The sequence below is a fragment of the Chiloscyllium plagiosum genome, chromosome 12, assembly GCF_004010195.1.
Source record: "Chiloscyllium plagiosum isolate BGI_BamShark_2017 chromosome 12, ASM401019v2, whole genome shotgun sequence".
NCBI lineage: Eukaryota > Metazoa > Chordata > Chondrichthyes > Orectolobiformes > Hemiscylliidae > Chiloscyllium > Chiloscyllium plagiosum.
In genome coordinates this window covers 69,940,379-69,955,131 of record NC_057721.1, presented here as the reverse complement: position 1 = coordinate 69,955,131, position 14,753 = coordinate 69,940,379, and the positions used below count along the sequence as shown (strand labels likewise).

The 14,753-nt window shown below is 41.9% G+C and overlaps 1 protein-coding gene across 2 annotated transcripts in view; it reads left to right on the top strand.

The window, feature by feature from the left end:
* Positions 1-13,900, top strand: part of LOC122555396 (interferon-induced GTP-binding protein Mx3-like) — a 38,539-nt gene extending 24,639 nt beyond the window's left edge. For both annotated transcript variants that reach the window (XM_043701367.1, XM_043701366.1), the window contains 6 exons: positions 5,039-5,161; positions 7,089-7,233; positions 8,468-8,626; positions 10,377-10,453; positions 11,340-11,558; positions 13,599-13,900. In XM_043701367.1, coding sequence (XP_043557302.1) covers positions 5,039-5,161; positions 7,089-7,233; positions 8,468-8,626; positions 10,377-10,453; positions 11,340-11,558; positions 13,599-13,823 — 948 coding nt within the window. In that variant the 3' untranslated portion in view covers positions 13,824-13,900. The remainder of the gene's footprint in view (positions 1-5,038; positions 5,162-7,088; positions 7,234-8,467; positions 8,627-10,376; positions 10,454-11,339; positions 11,559-13,598) is intronic.
* Positions 13,901-14,753: the final 853 nt, after the last annotated feature.

The following is a 14,753-nucleotide window of genomic DNA, read 5'->3' as shown; positions in this document are numbered from 1 at the left end:
TGTATGTCTCTATCAAATCCCCTCTTAGCCTTCTTCTTTCCAATGAGAACAGACCCAAGTCTCTCAGCCATTCCTCATAAGACCTTCCCTCCAGACCAGGCAATATCCTGGTAAATCTCCTCTGCACCTTTTCCAATGTTTCCACATCCTTCCTGTAATGGGGCGACCAGAACTGTACACATTATTCCAAGTGTGGCCGCACCAGTGTTTTGTATACTTGCAGCATATCATTACAACTGCAGAACTCAATCCCTCCACCAATAAAACCTAACACACTGTATGCCTTCTTAATGGCACTATCAACCTGAGTGGCAACTTTCAGGGATCTATGTACATGGACTCCAAGATCCCTCTGTACATCCATACTACCAAGAATCTTTCCATTGATCCAGTATTCTGCCTTCCTGTTATTCTTCCCAAAGTGAAACACCTCACATTTAGCTGCATTGAACTCCATTTGCCACATCTCAGCCCAATTCTGCAGTTTATCCAAGTCCCCCTGCAACCTGCTGAATCACCCTCAAACTTATGCCTCTGCATTTTCTCCAACAGCCTACCATGTGGAACCTTATCAAAGACTTTACTGAAGTCCATGTACACCACGTTAACTGCCCTATCCTCATCTACATGCTTGGTCACCTTCTCAAAAACCTCAATGAGGTTTGTGAGACATGACCTGCCCTTGACGAAACCATGTTGACTATCTGCAATCAAATTGTTGCTTGCTAGATTATTATAAATTCTATCTCTCATAATCCTTTCCAAAACTATTCCTACAACAGACGAAAGGCTCACGGGTCTATAATTACCTGGGTCATCTCTACTGCCCTTCTTGAACAAGGGCATAACATTTGCGATCCTCCAGTCTTCTGGTACTGAACCTGTAGACAACTCAAAGATCAAAGCCAAAGGCTCCAACACCTCCTCCCTAGCTTCCCAGCTTGGTGCTTAACCATGTCAAGAGAAATTCTTTGAGGTTAATTAACACAATTAACATGATTACATGATTACCATTAATTATGACAGTGGTTTTAACACTACCTGACAGGTCTGCTGTGCCGGTAAAATGTTTGAGGTCATTTTCTCATATGGTGTGGGGTAGTTTGATTAGATTAGATTAGATTAGATTACTTACAGTGTGGAAACAGGCCCTTCGGCCCAACAAGTCCACACCGACCTGCCGAAGCGTATACCACCCAGACCTATACTCCTACATTTACCCCTTCACCTAACACTACGAGCAATTTAGCAAGGCCAATTCACCTAACCTGCACATTTTTGGATTGTGGGAGGAAACCGGAGCACCTGGAGGAAACCCACGCAGAGACGGGGAGAATGTGCAAACTCCACACAGAGAGTCGCCTGAGGCGGCAGTTGAAGCCAGGTCTCTGGCGCTGTGAGGCAGCAGTGCTAACCACTGTGCCACTGTGCCACCCACTAGTTGGGTGATAACAAGAAGTCGAACTACATTTGGTCAGGTATAATTACTTGGATCTTAGGGAGCTGGTACACATACATCTGAAATCTAGAGTAGAACTCCCCATCTCCATTCACAGACTATGTGAAACATCAGTGGATGAACCAATGTAATAAATATTAACCCCTTTCAGAACCATCACTCATAGCTGTAGAAGTGGGTTCATAGAGTGGGGGGAGGGAATCTGTTCTTCTGCAATTTTTGCTGCTTTCTGCAGCAAGTATTAAGGACTTCCCAAAGAAGTTGGTATAAGTATGGCTACACGAAGCTGAAGATGCCCATTCAGACGTGGAAATTGTTAGAGAAACTCATCAGATCTGGCAGCATCTGTGGGAAGAAAGCAAAGTCAATATTTTGAGTCCAGTGACCTTTCTTCAGAACACCTTCCAGCAATTTCCGTTGTTGTTTCAGATTTACAGCATCCACAATTTTTTGTTTTATTTTGTCGAAGATGCCCATGTTTATTTGATTGTGGAAGTCAGGTAGAGTCAGTACTAGGATGGAAGCCAGGCCTATGAACACCCTGAGCAGTGGGTTTACAAAAGAAAAATGAGGTGATGCACTTTGGAAGAATTAACAAGATAAGGGAGTAGTCAGTGAATGGCAGGACACTAGGAAGTTCAGAGAAACAGGGATCTTGAGGTACTTGTTCACAGATCCCTGAAGGTGACAGGATAGGTAAATATGGTTGTAAAGAAGGTAGTGGGGAGACTTGCCTTTTTCGGGCATGTTATAGCTTATAGGAGTAGGGAAGTCATGTTGAAGCTGTCGAGAGCTTTGGTGAGGCCACAGCTGGAATACTGCCTGTAGTTGTGATCACCACACCATCAGAGGGATAGGATTTCACTGAAGGGAGGAGTGCAAAGGAAATGGCAGGAGGATGTTGCCTGGGATGGAGCAGTTCAGCAATGAAGAGAGGCTGGAGAAGCTTGGGTTGAGCAAAGAAGGCTGAGGGAGTCTGGATAGACGTGTAAAAAATTAACAGGATGGACAGGATGGATAGAGAGCAGTTTTTCCCACAGTTGATTGTCAAGAACAAGGGGGCATATAATTTAATGTGAAAGGCAGGAGGTTTAGAGAGATTTGACAAAATATCTTTTCACCTAGAAGGGATCTGGAATGCATTTCTTGGGAGTAGGAAACTTAATAACCTTTAAAAAGTACCTGGATGAACACTTGTAGTGTCATAATATTCGAGGCTGTGGGCCAAGTGCTGGAAAGTGGAACTAGTGTAGATTTAGAGTGGTTTTATCAGTGATTCTCAATGGGACAAAGGCTCACTTTTGTATTATGATTCCAAAACTCTAACGTGCATTTTGGGTTCAGTTGATAGCATTGAGATGCAATTATAATTGGATGGCTTGCTAAAGAGTACCTCTTCAGGGCCCCTATAGAAACCCTAGATATGTTTTTGCACCAGCCTATACCTCATTAGCTGAAGTTGAAACTTTATTGCTGGTACAGCACAGCAGGTCAGGCAGCATCCAGGGAACAGGAGATTCGACGTTTCGGGCACAGGCCCTTCTTCAGGAATCACTGAAGAAGGGCCTGTGCCCGAAACGTCGAATCTCCTGTTCCCTGGATGCTGCCTGACCTGCTGTGCTGTACCAGCAATAAAGTTTCAACTTTGATCTCCAGCATCTGCAGACCTCACTTTCTCCTCATTAGCTGAAGCCCAACTGGGACAACCAGGCAAACACATCCCAGTCTTTACTGGAGGCCCAAAGGCCAAATGACTTTTCACCAATTCTCAACACCTTTTTGGCCAGAGTGGATGGAAAAAGATTTCAACTAAATACACCAGCTGACGATTCTGAATGGAGCCAGTCGAAAGAACAATGTCAAGCAACTCTCCTTTCTATAAACCTGCCACCAGCACCTTCCTTTTCTCCCTGGTTTATTTACTGTTAACTAATACGTGTTCCATATAAACCAAACATCTTATTTGTTTAAAGCTGGAATGAATCAAACTTTATTGAATCCTAACTCATTCATCCTCAAGCTCAGCTTACGAATCGCACCATGTGATTCTAGATAAGAATGTGTGAACAAAGAACAAATGTAGGCCACTTGGCTCTTGAAGTCTGCTTCCCCATTCAATAAGATAATGGTTGATCTGATTTTAACCTCAACTCTACATTCCTGCATAGGCCCAATAACCATTTGTCTCCTTGGTAAGCAAAAGCTATCTACCTCCGTTTTAAAAATGTTTACAGATTTTGCACCTATTGCATTTTGACTCTCAACTTTCTGAGAGAAAAAAATGTTTCCTCCCCTCTGTTTTAAATGGGACATGCTGACGATCTCAGAGGGAGTAATGGACGTTTTTATGATTCTCCTTCCTTACTTCAGTAATCATTAGGATAAACAATTTACAGTATCTAACAAATTCACAAGGGCCACATTCTACTATTTTCTTTAAATTGACAAACTAGCGAAATGGATAGGGACATGTTTTCTATATTGAAATCCATTGATTAACATAAAAATATGAAGTTAAAAATCACATAACACCAGGTTATAGTCCAACAGGTTTAATTGGAAGCACACTAGCTTTCCGAGCACTACTCCTTCATCAGGTGGTTATGGAGGGCACAACTGTAAGGTACAGAATTTATAGCAAAAATTTACAGTGTGATGTAACTGAAATTATACAGTGAAAAATACCTTGATTGTCTGTTGAGTCTTGCATCTGTTCGAATACCATCATAGTTTCACTTCTTTTATGTGTAATTCACAAAAACCTTTTTGAAAAAGTTGCATTCTCAGGTTAATTGTAACAATTGGTGTTAGCTAGACAATATGTTGAAGGTGTTAGCCCTCTGTGTTCTTTGTCTAAAAAGTGAGATAACAGAGTTTTACATGAATTCATGCGGTTTTTGAGCAAAGTACAAGGTAACTCTGCAAGTACAAATTCACCCCACAAAATATATGTGTGCATGTGGGTCTTTGTCTGTCTGTGTGTGTGTCTGTCTGGGTTGGGGTTTGTCAGTGTGAGAGAGAATGTATACGTGTGTGTAGTGAGTGTAGAGTGTCTTAAGTCTATGAGGGGGTGCATGTGTGAGTGTGGGAGGCACTCCTATACACACGGACACACACATACACAGACATGCACACAGACACTCACACACACCCTTACAGACACACCCACTCCCACATGCATCCTCTCAGAGATTTAGACCACTCTACACTCATGCACACACATATACACTCTCTCTCACAGACACTCACAACCCCCACTCCAGACACACACTCCCACACTGGGTTGGGGTTTGTGAGTGTGAGAGAGTGTATATGTGTGTGTAGTGAGTGTAGAGTATCTTAAGTCTGTGAGGGGGTGCATGTGTGTGGGAGTGTGTGTGTGATTTTTAACTTTGTACAACCCAGTCCAACACCAGCATCTCCAAAACATAAAGATATGAACAATCCAAAAGAGCTTCTAAATGGGAATTTTAGCAGTGGAATTAAAATCTTAGTGATCTCACTCATTTTGACAGATGGTTTGAAATGTTATCCAGGCTTTATTTAATAGGCTTTTGGCTTATTTTTTTTTCCATACAGAAATGTCTACCTGCTATCCAAGAGAAAATTGGAAGCAAAATAAATGAAATGGTGAAGCAGTTAGATAAAATGGGAGGGGCAATCCCAGAGGATCCTAAAGTACGAGTGCACGACCTGACCAGGGTAAGCTCAGGAAACAATTTTGTTGGAACTTTGTCTAAATAAGCAATATGATCTTTGCACAAAAATAGCATCCCCAATGTATCATGAAGATTATAAAACGTGAAAAATAAAAATTTATCAGCATGAGTAAAATAACGGTGCCAAAGCTACAGGGTTTTACAGCACAGAAGAAGGCCATTCTGCATCCCCACTAAGGTGACAAAATGGCTGCCTGGTCTTGGCTGCCCCACCTGCACATGGTGACAGGCCCCCCTGCAGTTGCATTAATCCTACCACCAGGGAATGCAACCCTTAAATTGCCATTAATTGGCCACTTAATCTGTGGCAGGGGAAGCAATGGCCTAGTGATATTATCGATAGACTGTTAATCCATAGACTATAGTAAGGTTCTCAGGACTTGGATTCAAATCCCACCAGATGGTGAAGTTTGAGTTCAATAAAAACCTGGAATTAGGAGTCTAAGGATGACAATTAAAATGTTGTTGATTGTTGGGAAAAAAACTCATCTGGCTCACGAATGGGGAAGGGAACTGCCATCCTTTACCTGGTTTGGACTACATGTGGCTCCAGACCCACAGCAATGTGGTTGACTGTTAACAGCCCTCTAGACAATTAGGGGTGCTCAATAACTGCTGGTGTAGCCAGCAATACTTACATTCTGTGAATGAATAAGAACTTGGGACCTTTGCACACAGAACTTAATTCTGGTGGAAGTGGAAAGGCGGAAATTCTCAGGTATGCCCCATCCATTCTAATTGATGCCCTTCCTGTTTTCAAGCTTGCCATCAGCAAGATACTGGTATCAGTAAGAGAATCATGGTGCACCTGACCTTTCATTTAATTTGGCTCACTAATCTCATTTAGGAAAGTAAAATTGTCTTTCTTACTCAGTCTCGTCTGGATGTGATTCCAGACCCATTGTAAAGTGGCTGACTCTTAACTGTCCTCTGATCTAGCCTGGCAAGCCACAAGAAGGCAGGTGACCACTCCTTTCTTAAGGGCAAATCGGCATAAGAAGTAAATGCTCTTGGACGGTTTTGTCTGGATTTTTTCTCATGTTAAAGCATCCATTACAATTTCTAAATGTAACCCTGTGAGGGCTCAACGATAAGGTGAAAGTTTACTTTCAGTTAAATTGGAGTTCAATGAGTTGGTCAGTCTCCATTATACTGGAGTATTCCACCCAGAGGAGATTAGACCCAGCTGCTGTGAATGCTCACATCATGTGACAGCTTTGGTTCAGTTACTAGCATCTCACCACTGAATCCACTGGTTGAGGGTTCAAGTCCCATTGCAGAGTAAAGGCATAAACTCTATTGCTGAGGGACTGTCTCCTTTTAGTTGGATGCTAAAATTTGGTTCTATCTGCTCTATTGGGTAGTGATCAAAGATGGTGTGGCTCTACCTGGAAGGAGAGCTGGGAATTCTTCTTGGGCACCTGGTTCAATATTTATTCTTCTATCATTATCCCAAATTATCTGGTCATGAGTGTATTGCTGTTTCTGGGAGTTTGTTGTGTGTTAATTCCAGGCAGGCGCAATGAGCTGAATGGCTACTATATTCTGTGTCTGGTGGGTTTTCTACATAGGAGCAATGACCCACACTTAAAAAATACTGCATTCATTGTAAAGTGCCTGGGAAGTCCTGAGATCTTGAAAGTTGCTTTTATTTTCTTCTAGAGTCACTCATGAGATTGTAGAGAGCGGTCTTTGCTTTGTATTTAGCCAAAGCGTAATGACGACCGATACTTGACATTGATACACAGTACCTTGATTGAAGAGGTGTATTTTATATTGCTTTTAGCACAAAAACATCCATTTCTCCAACAAGAAAGTTTTGATAAAAGCAGCTCCACCATTTAGTTTTGACTTATAATATTTCAACACAACTATAACAGAAAAACTAATGTTTGCTCATTTTATTGTAGAGAATTCTAGCCTACTGTGATGAAATCATTACTTTAGCGATGGGAGAGTACAAAAAAGATTATTCCATCGATGTGAAGTTACATGACTTTGCCAGAGAAAAGTTTGCAGAGTGGTATAAGAAGTTGGATGGAGTTAAAATAGGGTGTAAGTATATCAGCAGAATTCTCACTCTTTGCCTCCTGGAAACAATTTTGTTTCTTGTCACTGTTTTGGAGTGTCCCACTGACAGTATCTGGTGGAAAGGAAGAGGTCAAAGGTCGGTTAGTCCATCACACCTGCCCCAGACGATAGTGAATACCTACCCTCCACACCTATCTCCTCAATCAGGTAATCTCTAAGGAGTGACAAAACAAACAGATTAATGAGAGGCGAAAAGAAAATCCAGAAAGTTTTGCACCAGTACCCTGAGATGATTGAAGGAATGAATGAATGAATGAGCTTTATTGTCACATATACTTCAGTGAAATGCTGATAAACCACCACTTACAGCACCATCTTAGCTGCAAAGGTACTGAGGTACAATCCTTAATTACAGAATAGAGAAATGAAAATAAAATACATTACATCTATACACAGTATGACCATAGGTCAGAAAACTAAGAAGCAAAGTTAAAAGGCAAACATCACAGTGTCTGTGTAGTGGGGGTTTATGAAATGATTTCTATAAAAGAATGAGGACTTGAAAGTAATGGCTGTGGGACAGTGGTAGACCCTGGGGTTGCTACAATAAACGGCTGTTACAATATAAAATTGAAACCAAATCAGGAGATCATGTGGATTAAGTCTTACAGGAACATAGGAAAAGACAGGAAGAGGCCATTAGGCTTAATAGTGAGATTATGACTGATCAGAATATGAACTCAACTCCATTTCCCTGAAGGAGTCGCTCAAAGATCAAAACTTTGTCTACTCGGCTTTGAACCTATTCCAAACAATGCTGACCCTCTGAAAGAAGCAATTCCTCCTTATCTCCATTACCAAAATATCTAGGTGATGTGATCTCAGCCCATGTAAAGAACTACTTCCGCTCCCTTTAGAAGGCATCCCCCTATTCCCTTTCTCTGATACCATTTGTAATTTCATTAGGACGTCCTAGTACAGGGAAACATCACACACAGACTGTGCAAAGTCACTCCACATGGGCCTGGAATTTCTCTGGAGCTAGTCCACTTCTGTTAATCTTGGTGGAGTGTAGTGCAAGTGACACAAATGGATTTTGCCTTTGCACTTCCAGTGAAAACACAGTGAACAGCTGGTTATTCCAATGGTTGTAACAAAGGGAATTCTCACTGCTTCCCCGTGGCACGTTGTTTGCCTCACACATTTACAGAATAAACTGGATAGATAACCGGAAGTTTCTTCTATCTTGTCCTTTCAGTCAATGAGGGAGCAATCAACTTGGTCAAACATCACGAGAAAAACTCTAAAGGGAGAGAGTTGCCCGGATTTACCAAGTACAGAATTTTCGAAGCTATTATTAGAGAACAAATTCAGGAGTTACTGGAGCCTTCACTTGAAATGTTAAATGAATTTTCAGGTAACAGTACATTACATGAAGCCACAGTTCTTCTGGTTAGTGAGTAGTTAGTGCTTTGTGGAAATAGCTGAATTTAAGGTCAATGTGGTAATGCTGTGGAAATATATATATATATATAAATATATAGACATATTTTATATATATATATATATTGTGTGTGTAACCCTTTTGTCTGAAGCTCCTCTTCTTCCTAGAAAAGCAATAATTGAGAATTGGGATAGCTGGTGAAACCTTTATAAATGACCCTACCATCTCCAGGCTTGACAAGGTCAACACTTCCCTTGCTCTGCTCTCTCCCATATTATTCATGATCAGGCTACACATTGTGTGAGTAGTGCAGTGTGGTGCTTATGTTACACGGTTGGTAATCCAAGCACCTGGTTTATCAGTAGAAAGTTAGTTCAAATTGTGTTTGAGAACTTTAATTCAGTTTTTTTAAAAATTAATAAATTAATAGCAGTTAAAAATGGCTGTATTTCCATTTAATTAAAGAAACAAACAACTAGCTCCCTCAGCTTCTTTAGGGAAGGGGACCTGTTATCCTAATGAGATATAAGCCAATGTCTGACAGCAGCCCATACCAATGTGGGTGACACTTCCCCAAAAAGTGGGCAGCGTGGTGGCACAGTGGTCAGCACTGCTGCCTCACAGGGCCAGAGACCTGGACTCAATTCCCGCCTCAGGCGACTCTCTGTGTGGAGTTTGCACATTCTCCCCGTGTCTGCGTGGTTTCCTCCGAGTGCTCCGGTTTCCTCCCACAATCCAAAAATGTGCAGTTTAGGTGAATTGGCCATGCTAAATTGCTCGTAGTGTTAGGTGAAGGGGTAAATGTAGGAGAATGGGTCTGGGTGGGTTACGCTTCGGCAGGTCGGTGTGGACTTGTTGGGCCGAAGGGCCTGTTTCCACACTGTAAGTAATCTAATCTAGAAGTGGCTTCATAAACCATTATGGTGCTAACTGTTCACATGGGATTACAGCAGTTCAAGAAAGCAGTCCACCTTCTCAGAATCACTGTGGCAATAAATTCCAACCTTGCAAATAATGAAGGGAATCTTAATCATTATTTCAATGATCCATGCTGCATTAAATCATTCTCACCCCTTACTTTGCTGATTTATATTGGCTTCTTATCATTCAGAAGTTTCAAACTATTATCTACTTCACAACCCTCAGTGTTCTTGTCTCACTATTTCCTCCAACTATCTGTATGTGAAACTCTATGTATTCCTAACCCAAAGTTTTTACTCTTCTAACTGCCTGCAGCACAACCTAACTCCTTTCAGCTCGACATCAGTGGAAGATAGTTTGCTTTGAGCTGTACGGTCAGATCTCTGGACTCAAAACTTTAACTCTGTTTTTCTCTCTATAGTTGCTGCCAGAGCTGCTGAATTTCCCCAGCATGTTCTGTTTTTGATTCAAATAACTGTTTCAAAGTGGAGATGACCTCTCCTCAACATTCCTCTATCTTAAGTTACAGAGTTGATGACACTAGCCAGGCCACCACTGTGCAGGGGCTGGGGTTGAGGAATTCCTCTATAGATTAGTCTACGTGCATTGTTGTTCGTCTTAGTCTATTGCTGGGTTCAAGTACCTAACAGTGAAAATCCCACCAGTCATCCTTTAATTGGCCTTAGCAACTTTTCTAAGAGTTTAACGGCTGCATGGGGTCCAAAATTTCAGCCTTCCATGTTCTGTTTGTCAAGTTCCATAACAAAGTGTAATCCAACTATTCTATGTTCTCTCCTTCCAGCTAAAGTGGAGACAGCGTGTAACACATTGGCATTTCAACACTTTAGTAGTTTCCCACTTTTAGTGAGTGAAATTCAGGTACGTAACACTAATCTGGACCCGTTTTAATGTTTGGCTAACTGTTTACCTTTATTAACCCAGCTTGATCTGTCCAAGGTTTGGGCTTCAGAGACTAATTCAATTCTTGTTAAGATTTCTGCTGGCGGCCTGGTCAGTAAAATTTGAAGAGTGCTTGGTTCATGGTCAGTTTGTTCTGAAGTTCGTGGCACAAAATTATTATTACCCGGGTTAGCTAGTAAACTGGACTCATGGGATGCTTAGTTGGATTATTAAAAGTGTGGTTAAGCACTAAATTGCCTCCTATCCAATTCATTCTCTCTTCCACCATATAACTCTTTCAAACCTGTCAAATTCAGAAAAAGTGCAATTGGAAGTAATTGAGGGGGAGGTTTGTGTGGGGTGTATGAAGGTTGTTCTGTTACCAGCAATTTCCTGTCTTTTGGCATAAGTTTGAACCTTCTGGATCTGTACTTGGAAATGATGACAGCCAATTTATTGCACTTTTATATACATCAAAACATCCTCTTGCTATGGTGGATGGATGAACATAACACTTCCCAAAGACAAGTCTTGACTTTATAGTGTTGATGCAACATAGTTCCAAGGCACAGCACGGACAGCTCAATGGTGTATTGAGCTACTTCTGCAAGATTTCCCAAATCTGTAGCGTGGTAAAACTAAATGAGCATAGTCATATTCCCAACACAATAAACGATGAAAAATTCAGGTACACTAGCACTAAACATCAACTGCTTTGCCCTTTTCTGTCTGATTAGACGACTGAGATTAGGCAAATTGAAATCTCAAAATTCCTATTGTTACTGGTAGATGTTGGGTGTGATTGAGTTGTTGTTGGCCCAAATGTTTCAACAACATAAGTTATGTGTTTGTTTTTCTGTCGCAGATTAAAATTGCTGAAGTCTGTCACAAAATGGAAAGGAAAGCAGAGGAAATTCTCAAAACTAACTTTAAGATGGAGGCGATGGTTTATGCACCAGATGAAATGTACAGCTACAAACTAATGGAATTCCAGTCTCGAGGCCAGCAAAAGGGAAATAACTCAGTAGCAAATTCAAACCTTGATGCCCAGGCAATGGTGATTCATTTACACACCTATTATCAGGTGAGATGGCACTCAAAACATTATATGCATTGAGGAGCTGGGATTGTAAATTAAAGGGTTAGGATGGACTGAACATTTCATAAACTTCAGAACACCTCCACCAAGCCTCTGCTGTATAAGTGTGACCATGGTGTTGTAGGACCATGAGGCCTATCATTGCTGGATCCATTTATACATTTGACCACATGTCCAACACATGAAAGGGAAAGTCTTGCATTTAGATGGCACCCGCCATCAAGCTGTCTCAGAATGCTTTACAGCCAATGAAATACAGCAGTTTAAGATGGTAACACAGGGAAACAGGTCTGACCAATTGTGCACCCACCAGAAAAACATCAAACACAAGAAATAGGAGCAAAAATTGACCAGGTGACCTGTTGAGCCTGCCCTGCCATTCAGTACAATCGTAGTTGAATCTACCCTCTCCACGTATCGCTTGATTCCCTAAGAGATGAAAAATCTGTTGATCGCAACCTTAAAGGTCTTCAATGATGGAACATCCATGACTCTATCAGCTATAGACAATTCCAAAGGTTCACAACCTTTGAGTGAAATGATTGCACCTCATCTCAGTCTAAAGTGATTGGCCTCTTTTCTTTTGAGACCATTACCCCATCTTGTCATTTTTTTGCCCAACAAGTTCTGAAGAGGAGAAACCCACCCAGACCCATTTCCCTTTGACTAATGCACTTAATACTATGGGCAATTCAGCATGGCCGATTCACCTGCACATCTTTGGACTGTGGAAAGAAATTGAACAAAACTCACACAGACACGGGGAGAATGTGCAAACACCACACAGACAGTTACCCGAGGCTGGAATCAAACCTGGGTCCCTGGTACTGTGAGGCAGCAGTGCTAACCACTGAGCCACCGTGCCACCCATTAAAGCTGGATTAGAACCAGCTATTAAATTCCCTGCCCAGCAGAAACAATCTTGTGGCATCCGTCCTATAAAGAGACTTCAAAATCTTGCATCTTTCAATGAGATCTTTTCTCAATTCCTCGAGAAATGGTGTTGAGGTGATCTGTCAACTTTAATTCAGTTTTTTTTTAAATCAATTAACTAAAGGCATGTAAAAATGGTCGTAATTCCAGTAAATTAAAAAAAAAACTGACTGCCTCACCCTCTTCCTTTAGGCAATGAGATATGAGCCAATGTCTGACAGCAGCCCACACCTAATGTGGATGACACTTCCCTATGAAGTGGCTTCATAAGCCATTGTTGTGTTAACTGTTCACACAGGGCTACAGCAGTTCAAGAAGGCAACCCTGATTCTCTGGAGGATAGATGCCCAATTTACTCAGCCTGTCATGACAGGAAACTGCCTGATACAATATACTTATAGTGAGGTCAGGTACCATCGGATGGGGATGAGTGAAAGACAGTGGCACTGGGCTGGTTAGCACTGCTGCCTCACAGCGCCAGGGACATGGGTATGATTCCAACCTTGGGTGACTGCCTGTGTGGAGTTTGCACCTTCTCCCCGTGTCTGCATGATTTTCCTCCGGGTGCTCCGGTTTTCTCCCACAGTCCAAAGATGTGCAGGTTAGGTGTATGGGCCATGTTAAATTACCCATAATGTTCAGGGAGGTCAGGCTTGGTGGATTAGCCATGGTAAATGTGAGGTTATTGGGACTGGGTGGGTGTGGGTTGGCAGAGTATCGAGGAGCCGAATGGTCTCTATCTGCATTGTGGGGAGTCTGTGAATTAGCCTGACAGTCCTACAACTGTCTTAAAGCTGCAGTAATACCAGAACACAATAACATCATGATGTATTTTATCATTCAGTTCTCCTTGCATAGAGATTCACACACTCAGAAACATACCATTTGAGCTGAAACAAACTGCACATAGATGCCAAATGGCAAATTGATTCCATTGCTAATTTGATAATTAACAAACATTTAACTGCCTCCAGCTCAACGAGGGAATGTCCAGTTTCCACATTTCAAATTATCTTCGCTTAAAAGTCTGACAGTTAAACTTTAAACTGTACAAGGTATTATTTGAGCACTGTCCTTGCTTTAAATCCTCAGATTGCCATAGATCGATTGGTCCAAATGGTTCCCATGGTGCTGAGGTATTACCTTCTTCAAGAACTGTCTGTACAGATGAAGGTAGAGCTGGCTCAATTGTTGTTCCACAGCAAGGACGTGGATGTTCTCATTCAGGAGAATGACGAAACAGCTGAAAAACGAAGAGAATTGAAGGACAACCTGGATCGGTTGACCCAAGCACGGAATCTTTTGATGAACTATTAATTTTCTCAGTCAGCGAATGTGGCGCTGGAAAAGCACAGCAGGTCAGGCAGCATCCGAGGAGCAGGAAAATCGATGTTTCAGGCAAGAGTCCTTTATCAGGAATACCTCATTCTCCTGCTCCTCAGACGATGCCTGACTGGCTGTGTTTTTCCAGAACCACACTCTCGACTCTGATCTCCAGCATCTGCAGTCCTCACTTTCTCCAGTTAATTTTTGCACAATGAACATGGAAAGTGTGAGTGGTGTAGTGGAGGGTAAAAGTGATATTGGACTGTAGATTTAGCTAGCAACACAAACGGGATCTGGTAAGTGGGGTAGGTGAGGGGACAGAAGGCCATCTAACTTCCTGAATCTCAGTTGTGCTGGATGGGAAGCTCATGAACAAGACCATTTTTTTCTCTCTCCCATTGATTGGCTGGCAGAATATTAACCCACCAAAAAGAAAGCAAAAGGAAAAATGTGACCACGGTGGGCACCAAGAGTCACATTGGCAGTGCCCTGGGTATGATCCATTCGCTAAAAAATACTCCCACCCTTCCCCCACGACAAAAAGTATTGGGGTACCTGTGAGGGAAAACTGAGGACAAATGCATTGATGCAGGAGTGGGAGAACATGAGAAAGTAGTGTGTTTTATTAAAACTTATGTATAGAGTCATATGGTACTGAAACACACCCTTCGGACCAACCAATCCACACTGACCATGTTCCCAAATTAATTAGTCCCACCAGCTTGTGCTTGGCCAGTATCCCTCCAAACCTTTCCTATTCATGAACTTATCCAAAAGTCTTTCAAATGTTGTAACTGTACCTGCACCCACCACTTTCTCCAGCAGTTCATTCCACACATATATAGTCATAGAGTCATAAAGACGTACAGCACGGAAACAGACCTTTGATCCAACTTCTTCATGCTGACCAGATTTCCTAAA